General features: G+C 36.7%; 1 protein-coding gene and 1 pseudogene across 2 annotated transcripts; both read left to right on the top strand.

Annotated features, from left to right (window-relative positions):
* LOC107148188 overlaps window positions 1–4,689 on the top strand; it is a 9,770-nt pseudogene extending 5,081 nt beyond the window's left edge.
* Window positions 4,690–8,249: 3,560 nt separating this feature from the next.
* Ranbp6 (RAN binding protein 6) lies at window positions 8,250–12,897 on the top strand. 2 transcript variants are annotated; one of them, XM_015492859.2, is made up of 2 exons: window positions 8,275–8,430; window positions 9,546–12,897. In XM_015492859.2, exons 1-2 carry the CDS (start codon window positions 8,416–8,418, stop codon window positions 11,610–11,612), a joined length of 2,082 nt encoding a protein of 693 aa, XP_015348345.1. In that variant the 5' UTR covers window positions 8,275–8,415; the 3' UTR covers window positions 11,613–12,897. The 2 variants fall into 2 exon arrangements, with proteins under 2 accessions (XP_015348344.1, XP_015348345.1); XM_015492858.2 differs by having other exon boundaries at window positions 8,250–12,897.
* The last annotated feature ends 3,426 nt before the right edge of the window (window positions 12,898–16,323 follow it).

The following is a 16,323-nucleotide window of genomic DNA, read 5'->3' on the forward strand; positions in this document are numbered from 1 at the left end:
AATGGAGAACTTTACATAGGGCAAAGTGGAGGGAGAGGAAGGGAGGGAGCATGGGGATAGGAAAGATGGTGGAATGAGATAAACATCATTACCCTAAGTACATGTATGAATATACAAATGCTGTGACTCTACTTTGTGAACAACCAGAGACATGAAAATTTGTGCTTTATATGTACTAAGAAATGAAATGCATTCTGCTGTCATGCATAACAAATTAGAATAAATAAATAAATTTAAAAATAAGTTTTTGGAGTTCTTTATAAATTCTAGATATTAATCTTTTGTCAGAAGAGTAGCTAGAAAAGATTTTCTTCCATTCTGCGGGTTCTCTTTTCATTTCTTGTTTCCTTTGCTGTACAAAAACTTTTTAATTTGATGTCATTGCATTTATTAACTTTTGCCATTATTTCCTAGGTTTTAGTTGTCCTATTGAAAAAGTCATTTCGTGTGCTTATATGCTGCAGTGTTGACACTATGTTTTCTTCTAGGAGTTGCACAGAGAAACTGGGCCATTTTCAAAAAGAAGTAAAATAGTGAAAGTTGAAATCATTTGGGTTCAAGATTTAGTATAAAGCTGAGGAAATCAAGGCAGTATGGTATTGGAGTAAGGACAAACAGATTACTGGAACAGGACAGAGGTTTAGAAATAGAAATACACACACACACACACACACACAGAGTTAGCTGATATTCAAGGAAGGATCCATGGTAATTCAGTGAGTAAAAAGTGGAACAACAGCAAATGTATAAGCAAAAAGAAATCAATCTTGGAGTGAGTAGCCCAACTCGTGGTGCTGCAAAGTGGAGACATTTTGTCTTGTTAGTGAGCCTGTGGAGTCTTGGTACTGGACCTTAAAGATAGCTACAGTGGCTGAAAATTGCTGCTCTGGAGACCAAAATCTGTCATCAAATTGAGATTAAACCATCAAACAGCAGACTTTAATGTAAAAGTAGAAGCATTAAGCAAATTTAAGGCAGAACTCATGGAAATCAGTGAAGACAAAACTAAAATCAGAAGATCTCTAAGCAAATCCCTCCCAGTTGTGACAGATGAGAATAAATATTATGCAAAAATTGTTTATATTAAAGGCTTCCCAAACGACACAACCCTTGGTGACATTAAAAGAATGGCTAAAAGATAAAGGTTAAGTACTAAATATTCTGATGAGAACATTGAACAAAGCAGTTAAGGGCTCAATATTTGCTGGTTGATAGCACTGATCTGCTAAGAAGTTTATAGAGATCCCTAGCCAAAAGTACAAAAATATAGATCTGCTAATAGTTTTTAAGGAAGATTACTTTTCAAAAAAATGAAGAAAGTAAGCAAAACAAAGTGGAAGCTAAGTTAAGAGCTAAACAAGAGCAAGGAAAAAAACAATACTTAGCAGAAGATGCTGAAATGAAATCTCTAGAAGAAAAGATTGGATGCTTGCTGAAATTTTCGATTGATTTAGATGATCAGACCTGCAGAGAAAATTGAACATCCTTTTCTCACATCATGGTGAAATAAAATGGATAGACTTTGTCAGAGAAGCAAAAAAGGGATTTTTTCTCTTTAAAGAAAAAACTAAGGTCTTGAGCAACTAATTAAAAAAAGAAAGGAAGGAAGGAAGGAAGGAAGGAAGAAGGAAGCACAGGATAAAGCCAAAGATGCAAACAATGGTAATCTACAATTAAGGAACAAAGAAGTGACTTGGAAAGTACTAGAGAGGTGAGAAAAGCAGCTTTGAAAAAATATCATAGAAGACCAACAGAACCCCTAAACAAATGGAAATCAAGAGGTTACAGATTTAAAGGGGAAAAAAAAAAAAGGAAATAAAGCTGCCCAGCCTGGGTCTGCTAAAGGTAAAGTAGAGTTTCAGGGCAAAAAAAACGAAATTTGATAGTGATAATTAACATGATGAAAATGATACAGCTGGACCAGTGAGAAGAGCAAGAAAAGAAAAAGACAAAGAAAAGCCTGCAACAGTAAACAGAAAATGGTGCTAAACTACTGGTACTCAACCAGTAGTTTAGGGAAAAAAACATTTAAATTCATCTTAGCTAGGTTTTAAACTGTGTTTTGTCTTTGGAATCTTTTAAAAAGAAAACCAAATTAGGGCCAATTCAGTTGAACAAGGCAGTTAAGGGCTTTGTTCAATTCAGTGTCTCCACCAATAGTAAAGGAAAAAATTTTTGTTGTTTAACTTTACTGTTTTCCAAGTAAGGGTTTTTTTTTGTTTTTGTTTTTGTTTTTTGTTTGTTTGTTTGTTTTTTAATGTATAGTTCTGTTTGTGTTCAGAGGATTCAAATATCAAAAAAAAAAGATTCTTCCACTAAATTGCCTTTGTAATAACAGAATGTATAGTACAAAGTAACAAAACAAAAGGAGCAAAAAAATGAAATGAATCTTAATCCACACTTCACACCACATATAGATATCAACTTGAAATTGATTATAGATCTAAATGCAAAACCCAAACCATAAAACTTACAGAAGAAAATATTGGACAAAATCTTTGTGACCTTGAGTTGGGTAAGGATATTTAAATAGGACATAAAAAGCACAAACCCTGTAATAAAAAACTGACAAACTGAACGTTATAATTAAAATCTTTTTAATCTTCAAAAGATTGATCTAGAAAAGGAAAAAAACTATTTGAAAATATATATCCACTAAAGGACTTGTATCCAGAATATATTTGGCACTCTTAAAATTCAATAGTAAAAGGACAAAAAAACTAAATTTTTGTGGGAAAAAATATTTAAATATGTACATCCCTAAAGGTATACAAATGGCAAACAAAGCACATCAAAATGTGTTCAATGCTATTATTCCTTAAGAAAATACAAATGAAAAACATAATCAGATACCACAATTTACTCCCTAGACCAATTAAAATCAAGGATATCAAGTATTGTCAAGGATGTAGAGCAATTGGCACTCCTCTACATTGCTGTGTAGGAGTGAAAAATGAAAAATTGTACAACCACTTTGGGAAGCATTTGGCAGCTTCTTACAAACCTACCTAACATATGACCAAGCCATTCTACTCCTAGGTTTTTATCAAGAGAAATGAAAATATACTTTCACACAAAAAGTTCTGCTCATATGTTCATAGGAGATTTATTTATAACAGCTTAAAACTGGGGACAACCCAAATGTCTATTAATTGCTGAGTACATAAATAAATTGTGGTATATTCACATGACATACGAATATGAAGGGACAATCATACACCAACATGGATGAATGTCTGAGCTTGTGCTAAGTAAAAAAAAGCCAGATACAAAAAGCCACATATTGAATGCTTCCATTTACATGAAATTCTAGAAAAGATAAAGCTGTACCAACAGAAATTAGTGGTTGCCTGGAGCCAGGGGAGGGAAGGAAGACTGTCTACTGAAGAACCCAAGGGAACTTTTTTTAGAATTGAAAATGACCTATATATGCTTATACTCATGATTCATCTAATTATATACTTGCAATTGGTGAATTTTATTACATATAAATTGTACCTCAATAAAATAAAAATACTTCATAGGTTGTGCTAGTCCTATTTCATCACTTAATTCTTTTTTTTTTTTTTTTAGAGAGAGAGAGAGAGAGAGAGAACTTTAATATTTGTTTTTTAGTTTTCGGTGGACACAACATCTTTGTTTGTATGTGGTGCTGAGGATCGAACCCGGGCCGCACGCATGCCAGGAGAGCGCGCTACCGCTTGAGCCATATCCCCAGCCCCATCACTTAATTCTTGATACATGAGTCATGGTCCGGTGGAAAAACAGAAACCACATGACTTATTTCAAGGGGAGACTCGATTTATATGAGCGTGAGAAAGCAAAAAAGAGTAAATAACACTAATGCAAATGTAAGCAAAAGATGGTAACTGCAGGATCTGCTATCACCCCTAAAGCTGAGGGAATAAAATGAAACTGTCCCTTTTGAGCTCAGAGGAGGGGCTTCCCAGGGTTGTGGGTGAAATCTCTGAGGAAAAGGTATACCAAGACCACTGCAGGTACCTCTAGAGACAGGGGCTGTAGTTGGGGTTTTCACAGTGCTGCATGAGGCAGGAAGCTGCTGTCCCCAGAAAGAAGGGCCACTGTTGAGACAACTTAGAGAAGAACAGAAAGAACAAGGATCAATCCCTTTTCTTTCCCTTTTTTCATTTCCAATCTTTATTGCTTCCTATTGGTGGAACTTAACACAGACCTAGCTGTGAAAGGAGAATTTTGTTTCCAGAGGCTAATCTTAGCATCAGAGAACAGATCATAGAAAGTATGGGTGTAGAGCTAAAAGAGAACATGAAACTTCTGGTTTAATCCCATTTTTACTAATATGAAAATCAATCAGTAATTTTAGAGTAATCCCTCTAAACATTCCCAATCAATGTTTCACTTACTGGTTTTAACGTCCATTGTTTACAGTTACCTAGCTTCATTATTTCATTCAGGGTTATAGCACAGCAGTTTTCTGATTTTAGCTTCTTTATGCATTTTTTAGTTAGAATTCTATAAAAAAGAACATTCCCTTATAAAATTTTGGCCATTTTCAGAGTTGATGTCTTAGCAACCTCCAAAGGTGATCAATGAATTAGTGGCTTTTTTAATATTAGAAAATCATCACTTTTGCTTAAATATTTAATGTTTTAATCTATTACAGGTGTTATTCTTTTTGATATTCAAATTTTACCATATTATGACAGCTGAAGCTTTTGTGTTTTGTGTTATTTTGTTTTGTTTTGTTTTCTGTTTTTTTTTTTTTTTTTTGATAGTTGTTCTGGATTATCCTTGTAAAAATGTCAGGTATGTTCAAATTAATTCAATCCTTCTCATTTGACTCCAAATCTCTCAGCTCTTGGAAAAAATTTGCAACTTACCTTGAACTTTCCCTGCTTGATGAACTGTTAATAAATTAACACCTTGATTGTCTATTATTGAGCCACCTTGTGGAAACATTCTTGAGATGATCTCTCCACCAGTGCAAACAAAGCCAGTATTAATCACAAAATTTAATAAAGTTTTTCAACTCTAACCAAATCTGCAAGTCCAGTCTTGAAATCTTGGGTATTATGTACAGTCTAAGAAAGGGGGTGGAAAGGGGGAATGACAATTCAGAAAAGTAAATAGAAATGTTCAATCTAAAAAGGAAACAAGATTTTAAACCAAAAAGGTATACAAATGGCAAACAAAGCACATCAAAATGTGTTCAATGCTATTATTCCTTAGGAAAATACAATACAAAATTTGTGTTCTAAAGTAAAGGATCATAAATAGTTTTCCTAAAGTGGATTCAGTTTAGCTCCTACTGTTGAAATTATAAGTACCACTGTAGCATGTGGGAGCAACAAAAGAACAAAATATATGGGTCCTGGGATTCACCTTCTTGGGGAAACCTCTTTTTCCTCCAGAAGGGTTCGTAGTCTTTTGATCTCCATTAACACTCCTTTTTTATTCTTTTAGAGGTATGTAAAGAGGTGAATAGAAACACCTCCAACCAGATACCCAGGCCAAAACTTGGGAGATTTCTTGGGTTCCCCATGCCATACTATTGATAACACTTAAAAAATCTCCAGTTCTCCCCTTCTTTTCCTCCATTACTGCTACAGTTTAGACTTTCAATAGTAACTGAACTAGGTTATTGGCCTTCTAAATGTCGCCAGTCTTCACACTTTAGTTTTTATATTCCTATCAAAGTAATCTTTCTAAAAGTTTTTTTTTTTTTTTCATTTCATAGTCCCTGGTTAAAATCCTTAAATGGCTCCTTGTTACCTTTAGAAAAACTCCAAATTTCTTTGTATGGAGTAGAATACCTTTCATGATGATCTGGTCTCCATTTAATTTCATATCTTCCCCATTGCTGCCTCCTGTGTCATACCCAGGATCTCTCAAGTCCCATACACAATGCTCCAGAAATACTGAAACATGACAGATCCCTGACCACTCTATGCTCTAAGTCCTTTTCATTTCAATATGTTGTTTTCTCTACTTAAACCAACCTTCTTTCTTGACAAATGAAGATTCATTCTATTCAAAAATCACCTCTGATCACCTCTTCTGGAAAGCTTTACCTGACCTCCTCCACATCCAGAGTACATTAGCTGCCTCCACTATTCCATGGGTTCCTTGGTAGACTTATTACCACAGTGATCCCTACACTATGGGACACTATCTCTCATGAGCTTTCTCATGTGTGCAATCTCTACCCCTGGCATCCAGCAGCATGCTTGAGTATACCCTCAATGAAGGTTTGCACACAACAATTTTCAAACATTTTCCCAAAGTTCTTGTACTAACATCTAAACTCCTAACAAAAATATAACTTGAGTTCCCTATTGTCCCACATCTATATTGGTATTATCATATATTTTCATTAAAAATATTGTGGTGCACCTATGGTGACATCTCATTGTGATTTTTAATAAATCCATAATATGTTGATGGATGTAGTGTTAAGAGAATCCTTTTTTCTCACAAAAATTCATTAATATTTTCTAAAACAGCAAATTCAAAGGATTTAAGGTAAGCTTTTTTTAAGGAGCAATAAAATTAAAAAGTGAGAAATATCTCATCTAAATTAGTATTATACATAGTTTACCAACATTATAAATCTGTGTAAGGTTTACTATGAATGTGGCAACATGCTAATACAGTACTGTTGTCAAGATCTTGGAATCAGAACCAGAATAGATCTCATCAATGGTTCTCAAATTTGGGTATTCTAGAAAACCAATGTGCTTGCATTGAAGTCCCAAAAATTTTGATTTGGTAGTCTAGATGTTGGGCTCTAATGTCTATATTTTAATAAGTATCCCAAGTGATTTTGATGCAGTCTACAGAATGAGAACTACATCACAAAGTAGTTTATGAGACTACCTACTTCATCTAACATCTGATTAATGTGAGAACAATAATTTTTCTATTTTTGTGTGTACATGTAGCAGCAATTTACAAAATTAAAATTAAGCCTATTTGGAGAAGTTTAGGACAGACTTTGCATTAATTCAGGGCCTTTAATGACGTTATAAAACTTGGAGCAGTATGGGAAGCACTATAGAGCATTGGTGTCACTTTCCAAAGATGTGAAGTTGAAACTCAGATGTATCATTATAGGCAAATCCCCTAACCTCCCTGAGTTTCCACTTCTTATCTAAAATTAGTATTATACCTATCCTTCCAACCTTCTAAATTTGTATAAGGTTCAAAATGAGTGTGGCTACCTTCTAATACACAGTACAACCTGATTTTTGTTAAGCCGATCATTGTGCTTTCAATTGACACATCTGCCTGCATTAAAGAAACAGTCTCAGGGACATTTGTTTCTTGAAGTAACCTCTGCAGCTTCCTACTGAAGTGTAGTTGGGATTCTAATCACTGAACCCCTTAATGTTACAGTTTAGACACCATGTAAGGAAAATCTTGAGTGGCATGATAAGAAAACAAAATTAATTTAGAGAAAAGACCAGGGTTCAAGTGTTCTGATTATCAGTCCAGATCACTTTCCACCATACTTTACTCATTTGTCTCTCCCATTCTTTATTACAGTTCACAAGCCAAGTAATTCTGGTACACAATCAACGTTGAGCAATACTTTCGACTGCATTAGATGTGGTAGTGGAACAGAAATCATTATTGTCATTCTTCTACCCATCATTATTTTGTAAACGACTTCGTTAGTATTCATATACCATAAAATTCACCAATTTAATTGCACGACTCTTATATAATTTTAGTATAATTACAGAATTGTGCAACCATTATCACAATGATCGAACACTTTCATCACTCACAAAGAAACTCCCCATCTGACAGCAGTCATGCTCCGTTCTTCCCTCCTCCCAGCTTTATAGCAACCACTAATGTCTGTCTGTACAGATTTGCTTACTCAAGACCTTTCATTTACATGGACTCATACTGTATGTGGTCTTTCGTGATTAGCTTCTTAGCATGTTCTAAAGATGTACTTATTTTAGAATTTTCAGGGTAACACCAATATAGTTTATAAATTTAAAAATCACTCTTAATCCCATTCCAATATAATCAATAGTGTCATTTTCTTCTTTCTCTTCCTTTTCCCCCATCCCCGAAGGTGCACTTTTACCAGATCAGAAAACAAATGAAGGATGCCCTTTACCTGAACCCTGCTTTCACCTCTGTGAAACCAAGTCTTGCCTTCCTCCAAAAGCTCCAAGAGCGCCCAGGTCGGTGAGGGAGAAGCGCCCCCGCCCATCCCTGCTGGCGCTTCTTTTACGTCACTGCTTGGAGCCACAGACCCCATCCCTCCTTCCCGGTAGCCGTAGCTTTGACAGGGCGCGATGGCGGCGGCCGGGTCTGCAGGGGTGCCGGCGATCGTGTCGGAAAAGCAAGAGTTCTACCAGCTTCTGAAGAACCTGATCAATCCAAGCTGCATGGTGCGGAGGCAAGCAGAGGAAATCTATGAAAATATCCCAGGTCTGTGTAAGACTACATTCCTCTTAGATGCCGTCAGAAATAGAAGAGCAGGTTATGAGGTGAGACAAATGGCTGCCGCACTGCTACGCCGGCTTTTGTCCTCTGGGTTTGAGGAGGTCTACCCAAATCTGCCTTCTGATGTTCAGAGAGATGTCAAGATTGAACTGATACTGGCTGTTAAGTTAGAAACACATGCTAGCATGAGGAAAAAGCTCTGTGATATTTTTGCGGTGCTGGCCAGGAATTTGATAGATGAGGATGGCACTAACCACTGGCCAGAAGGTCTGAAGTTCCTTATTGATTCGATCTACTCTAAAAATGTGGTTCTGTGGGAAGTTGCACTTCACGTCTTCTGGCACTTTCCTGGAATTTTTGGGAACCAAGATCGGCACGATTTGGATATCATCAAAAGGTTGTTGGACCAGTGTATTCAAGATCAAGAACATCCAGCAATCAGGACATTATCTGCTAGAGCTGCAGCTGCATTTGTACTTGCTAATGAGAATAATATTGCTCTTTTCAAAGACTTTGCAGACTTGCTTCCTGGAATCTTACAAGCTGTCAATGATTCATGCTACCAGGATGATGATTCAGTGCTAGAATCCCTTGTTGAGATTGCTGATACAGTACCTAAGTATTTGGGTCCTTATTTAGAAGATACTCTACAGTTGAGCCTGAAGTTATGTGGAGATTCTAGACTTAGTAACCTGCAACGCCAGCTGGCCCTTGAAGTGATAGTGACCTTGTCTGAAACTGCAACTCCAATGTTGAAAAAACATACAAATATTATTGCACAGGCAGTTCCTCATATATTAGCAATGATGGTTGATCTACAGGATGATGAGGACTGGGTAAATGCTGATGAAATGGAAGAAGATGATTTTGACAGCAATGCAGTTGCTGCTGAGAGTGCTCTAGACAGACTGGCTTGTGGGCTTGGTGGAAAAGTTGTTTTACCAATGACCAAGGAGCATATTATGCAAATGCTTCAGAGCCCTGACTGGAAATATCGACATGCTGGATTAATGGCCTTATCTGCCATTGGAGAAGGTTGCCATCAGCAAATGGAACCAATTCTAGATGAAACTGTTAACTCTGTTTTACTTTTTCTTCAGGATCCTCATCCAAGGGTGAGGGCTGCAGCCTGTACTACACTTGGACAAATGGCTACAGATTTTGCACCTAGTTTCCAAAAGAAATTCCATGAAACAGTGATTGCAGCTTTGTTGCGTACGATGGAAAATCAAGGTAATCAGCGTGTACAATCTCATGCAGCTTCTGCTCTTATTATTTTTATTGAAGATTGCCCCAAGTCATTGCTAGTTCTCTATTTGGATAGTATGGTTAAAAATCTACATTCTATCTTGGTGATTAAACTTCAAGAGTTGATTCGGAATGGAACTAAGTTGGCCTTGGAACAGCTTGTGACAACCATTGCCTCAGTTGCAGATACAATAGAAGAAAAATTTATTCCATATTATGACATATTTATGCCCTCACTAAAGCATATTGTTGAGCTTGCTGTTCAGAAGGAACTCAAGCTTCTGAGAGGAAAAACTATTGAGTGCATTAGCCATGTTGGTCTTGCTGTTGGGAAGGAAAAATTTATGCAAGATGCATCAAATGTGATGCAGCTATTGTTGAAGACACAATCAGACTTGAATAATATGGAAGATGATGACCCTCAGACCTCTTACATGGTTTCAGCTTGGGCTAGAATGTGTAAAATTCTTGGAAAAGATTTCCAACAGTACCTTCCACTGGTTATTGAGCCTCTTATTAAGACTGCTTCAGCTAAACCTGATGTCGCTCTCTTAGACACACAAGATGTAGAAAATATGAGTGATGATGATGGATGGCAATTTGTAAATCTTGGAGACCAGCAAAGTTTTGGAATTAAAACTTCAGGACTTGAAGCAAAAGCAACTGCTTGCCAGATGTTGGTTTACTATGCTAAGGAGTTAAGAGAAGGATTTGTGGAGTATACAGAACAAGTTGTGAAATTAATGGTTCCCTTACTGAAATTTTATTTCCATGACAATGTTCGAGTGGCAGCTGCAGAGTCCATGCCTTTTCTCCTGGAATGTTCAAGAATTCGTGGTCCAGAGTATCTTTCACAGATGTGGCAGTTCATATGTGACCCCTTAATCAAGGCTATAGGAACTGAACCTGATACTGATGTACTCTCAGAAATAATGAATTCTTTTGCAAAGTCCATTGAGGTAATGGGAGATGGTTGCCTCAATGATGAACACTTGGAAGAACTGGGAGGAATACTGAAAGCAAAACTTGAAGGACATTTTAAAAACCAAGAATTACGACAGGTTAAAAGACAAGAAGAAAACTATGACCAACAGGTTGAGATGTCTCTGCAAGATGAGGATGAATGTGATGTTTATATTCTGACCAAAGTATCAGATATTTTGCACTCATTATTTAGTACTTATAAAGAAAAGATTTTACCATGGTTTGAACAGCTACTTCCATTAATTGTAAATCTAATATGTTCAAGTAGACCATGGCCAGACAGACAGTGGGGATTATGCATATTTGATGATATCATAGAGCACTGCAGCCCAACCTCATTTAAATATGTAGAATATTTTCGGTGGCCAATGCTACTAAATATGCGAGATAACAACCCTGAAGTCAGGCAAGCTGCTGCTTATGGCCTGGGTGTTATGGCACAGTTTGGTGGAGATGATTATCATTCTCTATGTTCAGAAGCTGTTCCACTACTGGTAAAAGTTATTAAGTGTGCAAATTCCAAAACTAAAAAAAATGTCATTGCGACAGAGAACTGTATCTCAGCAATAGGGAAGATTTTGAAGTTTAAGCCTAACTGTGTAAATGTAGATGAAGTTCTTCCACACTGGTTATCATGGCTTCCACTGCATGAAGATAAAGAGGAAGCGATTCAGACTTTGAGTTTTCTCTGTGACTTAATTGAAAGTAACCACCCAGTTGTAGTTGGTCCAAATAATTCTAATCTCCCCAAAATAATTAGTATAATTGCAGAAGGAAAAATTAATGAGACTATTAGCTATGAAGATCCTTGTGCCAAACGCCTTGCTAATGTTGTTCGTCAGGTACAAACATCTGAAGAATTATGGTTGGAATGTATATCGAAACTTGATAATGAACAGCAGGAAGCCTTACAGGAATTGCTAAATTTTGCTTGAAGCACTTTAATATCACTTACATATCATCTATCTATCTATCATAAAAGTAACTATAAATAAATGTTGTGAGTGAATTCCGTTATAAGATGAGAAAACTTCTCTCTCTGCTAAGCAGTTTATATTTCTTCCCCATGTGTCTCCAAGATTAGTTAATGTTCAAGCCTTCTGTTCACCTTGCATGTTTTATCTCTTAAACATAGATCTTGGTGATAACCTATGCTTCCAGTTGTCTTAGAATGTTTGTCACCTTTTCCCTATTTGTGTGAAGTATAGAGATTGTTACTATTTGTCTGAACTAATGATGCTGGGCAATTGCTATACTTGGTGCCAAGATGTCATGGTGATTGTCACAAGATGGTAAGAGCTTACAAAGATAAGCTAGGAGAATTTCCAGGACAAAAATCTTTGGAATCGAGGATGATAGATATAGTGACAGGCTTATTCCTCCTTGATAATACTCCTGGTTTTTATGTAATGGTAGTTTGCTGGAACTAAGCAAGAGTTTTAAGATATTGCAATGGATGTGGAAGTTTTCTCTATAATGTATGTGAACTTTTTAAATAATGTTGAGAATTGGGCAGGACATACCAATATTCTAGTTCCCAAAGTGTTCTGCTGAAAGTTTTGAGAACTTTTAAATCTCCTAACTAACATGGTTTGCATTTTTTAAAGTTATCCAGAACTCCAAGAATCATGGTTACAGAAAAGGGAGTCCTGGTACATCTAACATTGGTAATATGTAATATTCTAATAGTATTTGACAAATAGTAATCAATATTTATGGGAGTCTGTCAGTGTTATGTGTTTCAATAGAGTATTGCTTTGTGTATGTATTACATTTTCCCCCCTGCAAAGCAGCCCAATAAGAAGAGAAGCCTGGATTCAAAATGGGGCTTAAATAGATTTCTATTTCAAATATCCCTAACAGATTCTTTTAGTAGCACTGAAGGATCTTCTGTTATGAAAGCAAAACAACTTAGTTTTATCTTTAAACATTAAAAAGAAAACAGCTTTGAGACTGGTCATTTATCAGTATGTGTGTATTATAAGAAAACAGTTGTATAAATCTAGGGTTAATTATATTAATTGGAATGTCAGTCTTTAATGTTGAGCTTTTGTAGGGTAGAAAAAAAAAGCTTTCTATTCAACAAATTTTCAATCCAAAACTTAAAAACAAATACATTTATTGTGATTTCCTGGGGCTATTGTGAGTACTGTGTGTGTAAAGTGTTTAGCAAATATTTAGGACCTAGTAAGCGCTCAATAAATCATCACTGTTACTGCCCTTGTTTGTACTTATACTGTGTTTTTTTTTTTTTTAATACCTTGGAATTCCTTTTATATTGGAATTTTCCCAGTTCATTCCCTACCAATTCAGATGGACAAGCAATCTAGGCCACTCTAGACAGATATATAAAGTTGTCTTACACATACAGTTCCTCTCTTTTCCATACAATTACTTATTAATGAGGGGAGGGGAAAAAGTTAAAGACATTACATTTAGTATGGTCATAATTTAATTTAAATAAAGCCAGTGTTGTGGTGCACACCTGTAATCCCGGCAACTCAGGAAGCTGAAGCAGGAGGATCGTGAGTTCAAAGCCAACCTCAGTAACTTATTAAGGACCTAAGCAACTTAGAAAGACCCTGTCTCTAAATAAAATATAAAAAGGGCTGGGGATAGGGCTCAGTGGTTAAGTACCCCTGGGTTTAATCCCAGTACCAAAAAATTAATTAATTAAATAAAAGTATAGATGAATAAATTTAAAATTCTACTGAAGTTTTAATAGAGGTTTTCTCCGGAGAGTGGGACTAAGTGGCAAATCTTCTCACTTATGTATATTTTCTAACTTACCTATAATCAATATATTTATTGTGTAATAAAGTATTATTGTCATTTAAGTTCAAGGGCCTGATCCTACTTTCATAATAGCTAGGATTACTATCAAGTTGGCTTCTGCATGAACTAGAGTAAGCTTGGTTCTACTCGCCCACATGTCTTTCTCTTTTATATACTTTAAGAAAGCCTTGGTCAACATTTCTGGCAATTCCCTATACTCTTGTGCATGAGGAATTAGAAATTCTGCCAAATGACTTGTATTTTGGCATTTGAAGTTTTTGAAGTATGATTTGAATACTACACCTAGATTTGAATTTAGGCAAATATTTTCTTAACCTAAGTGTTAGTTTTCTCATTTATAAAATGAGGATAATGCCTAGCTTATAAGATCATTTTAAGAATTAAAGGAGATAATGACTAAAGTGCTTAGTGGCACAGGATTCAAAAAATAGAAGCCATTATCTGAGTTATGAAATATGATTGGTTGCTAAAAAGGAGGAAAGGATATTTGCTTTGGTAGGGCAGGCTCCAAATTTGGGGGCTTTGTGGAAGGAAATGAGGAATGTCCAGTTGGACATATGTTAGTTTGCTAGTTGCTTAAGTAGGTCTGGTCCCTGCCCTTTTCCTCCTGCAAGCTGAAGTATGTCTCCAGCCTCTGAGGAATGTCTAATAAATTAATGTCTGATTCAATAAGAGGAGACCCTGAATACCAGATGAGTTTGTGTGCAGAGGAGGAGCGTGTAAGTGCCCTAAAAACTTACATTTCACCATGTTACCTACAACTCATTTAACTTGCTGGACAAAAAAAAAAAAAATAGTTTTTAAATTTTATCAGTCCTTTAAACCTCACACAAGACTTAAAACAATCTCAAAGGTCAGACTGTCTCAACCACTTACTTATATAATTTTACTTTAAAATACGTGATTTCTATAATTTTGTTTTTTGTGCTTAAATCCAAGTTTTAAGCAAGAGTTCTGTGTAATTAGAAAAGGTATTAGGTGTATCTTTCAAACAATGTCAGAAAATAGTAGTATCTGCTTTGGGGAATCATTAATTCCCCACACAGACTGATTTTAAGCAACATTTAATCTAATGTAAATTAATGTAAATGATGCGTCCGCTTTCTAGTCATTTAAATAGAAATTTTAAACCGTGTAATGAGATTGTAAAGTCACACCAATGACTATTTAATGCTGTACAGCTTAGATTTGAAGTATTTCGAGATGGATTTTTAGCCTGAAGGATTATTTTTATTAGAGCATTATAGTTATACATAATAGTGGGGCTCATTTTAATAAAATCATATACGATGGAATTTTATTTCAATCAAATTTACCTTAGGCAATTTAGCGAGACCCTGTCTCAAAATAGAAAATAAAAACGGATGGGGATGTGGCTGAGTGGTTAAGCCGCCCTGGGTTTAATCAATTAAAGAGGGACTTTTTCTCACCCTTATTCTTCTCACCTTATTCTACTGATTTTCCCTTGCTCCCGTATTTATTTGCTTGTTTGTTTGTTTGTTTTGGTACTGGGGATTGAACTCGGACACTCAACCACTGAGCCACATCCTGAGCCCGATTTTGTATTTTATTTGGAGACAGGGTCTCACTGAGTTGCTAAGTACCTCGCCCTTGCTGAGGCTGGCTTTGAACTCCCGATCCTCCTAAACCGCTGGGATTACAGGTGTGCGCCACCCCGCCGGGCTCCTTTATTTATTTTTGTTGGGTACCTTCTACATATATGTAGTAAAGGTGAAATCCCTGCGACATATTCATGTATATATATGATTTGGTTAAAGTCAGTCCATATTTCCTCTCCTTTCCCAAACCTTCCTCCCTCTCCATCTCCCTCCTCCACTTCACTGATCTGTATTTTTTTTTTTCTTTCTTTCTTTGGCTTGGGGGTTTGAACCCAGGGCGGCTTAACCACTGAGCCACATCCCTATCCGTTTTTATTTTCTATTTTGAGACAGGGTCTCGCTAAATTGCCTAAGGTAAATTGCTGAGGCTGACTTTAAACTCATGGTCCTCCTGCCTCAGCTTCCGATGCCCAGCTTCCTAGATCTTTTTCTTCTTCTTAAGGTTCCATTGCCTGCCTTCATTCTTAACAGAACTCAGATGGGCTCGGCGGCAAACGCCTGCAATCCCAGCTACTCGGGAGCCTGAAGCAGGAGGGCCCCCGCTCCCCCGCCCAAAACACAAGAATATAGAAAGGGCGGAGATATTTTTAATTTTAATGTAAAATTAGGATGTTTTCAAATATGAATTGGTGTTACGAACTAGTAACAGTAGTTTCAAGAGCTAGAATTGTATGAATCACCTCCTTTTCTCTTGCACGTGAACGTATAGTCAAGTCCTTTAATTTCCTTTGGAAACTTTCCAACATTCTATTTTTTTAAAAAAGTGAGGGTAAAAAGGGGATGGAGGTTTTACAATGAAGAGGATTTCCACTTGGTGTTTTCTATTTATTTTCTATTAACAAAGTTATAGAGCAACTTTCTTTAGGATAAAATTTTAGCTTTTAGGTCTAACAAATATCTTGCAAAAGGAGCAATCTATCGGAATATTTGCTTGGTCCCTGGGCAGAATGCTGCTGCGCAGGCGCTCTGATTCCCCTCCATCGCGCCCCTTATGATCGTCGCAAGTGAATGACATAATTGCTCTGCGCCACAGCCCAGCTTCGGGGCCTGTAGCTGGGCTGAAGTCCTTACTTTCCAGAGCGGGGCGGGGCGGGACGCGAGGGGGCGGGGGGATTTTGTTCTACTACGCATGCGCACCGGGGATGGCGACGGTGCCTCTTTCTTTGCCTCTTTCCACAGCTCTCCCCGACCGGGGTGGGGGGGCTGAGTGCCCTCCCCCTTCTCTCCCCGC

The sequence above is a fragment of the Marmota marmota genome, unplaced genomic scaffold (genome assembly GCF_001458135.2).
Source record: "Marmota marmota marmota unplaced genomic scaffold, marMar, whole genome shotgun sequence".
Classification (NCBI taxonomy): domain Eukaryota; kingdom Metazoa; phylum Chordata; class Mammalia; order Rodentia; family Sciuridae; genus Marmota; species Marmota marmota.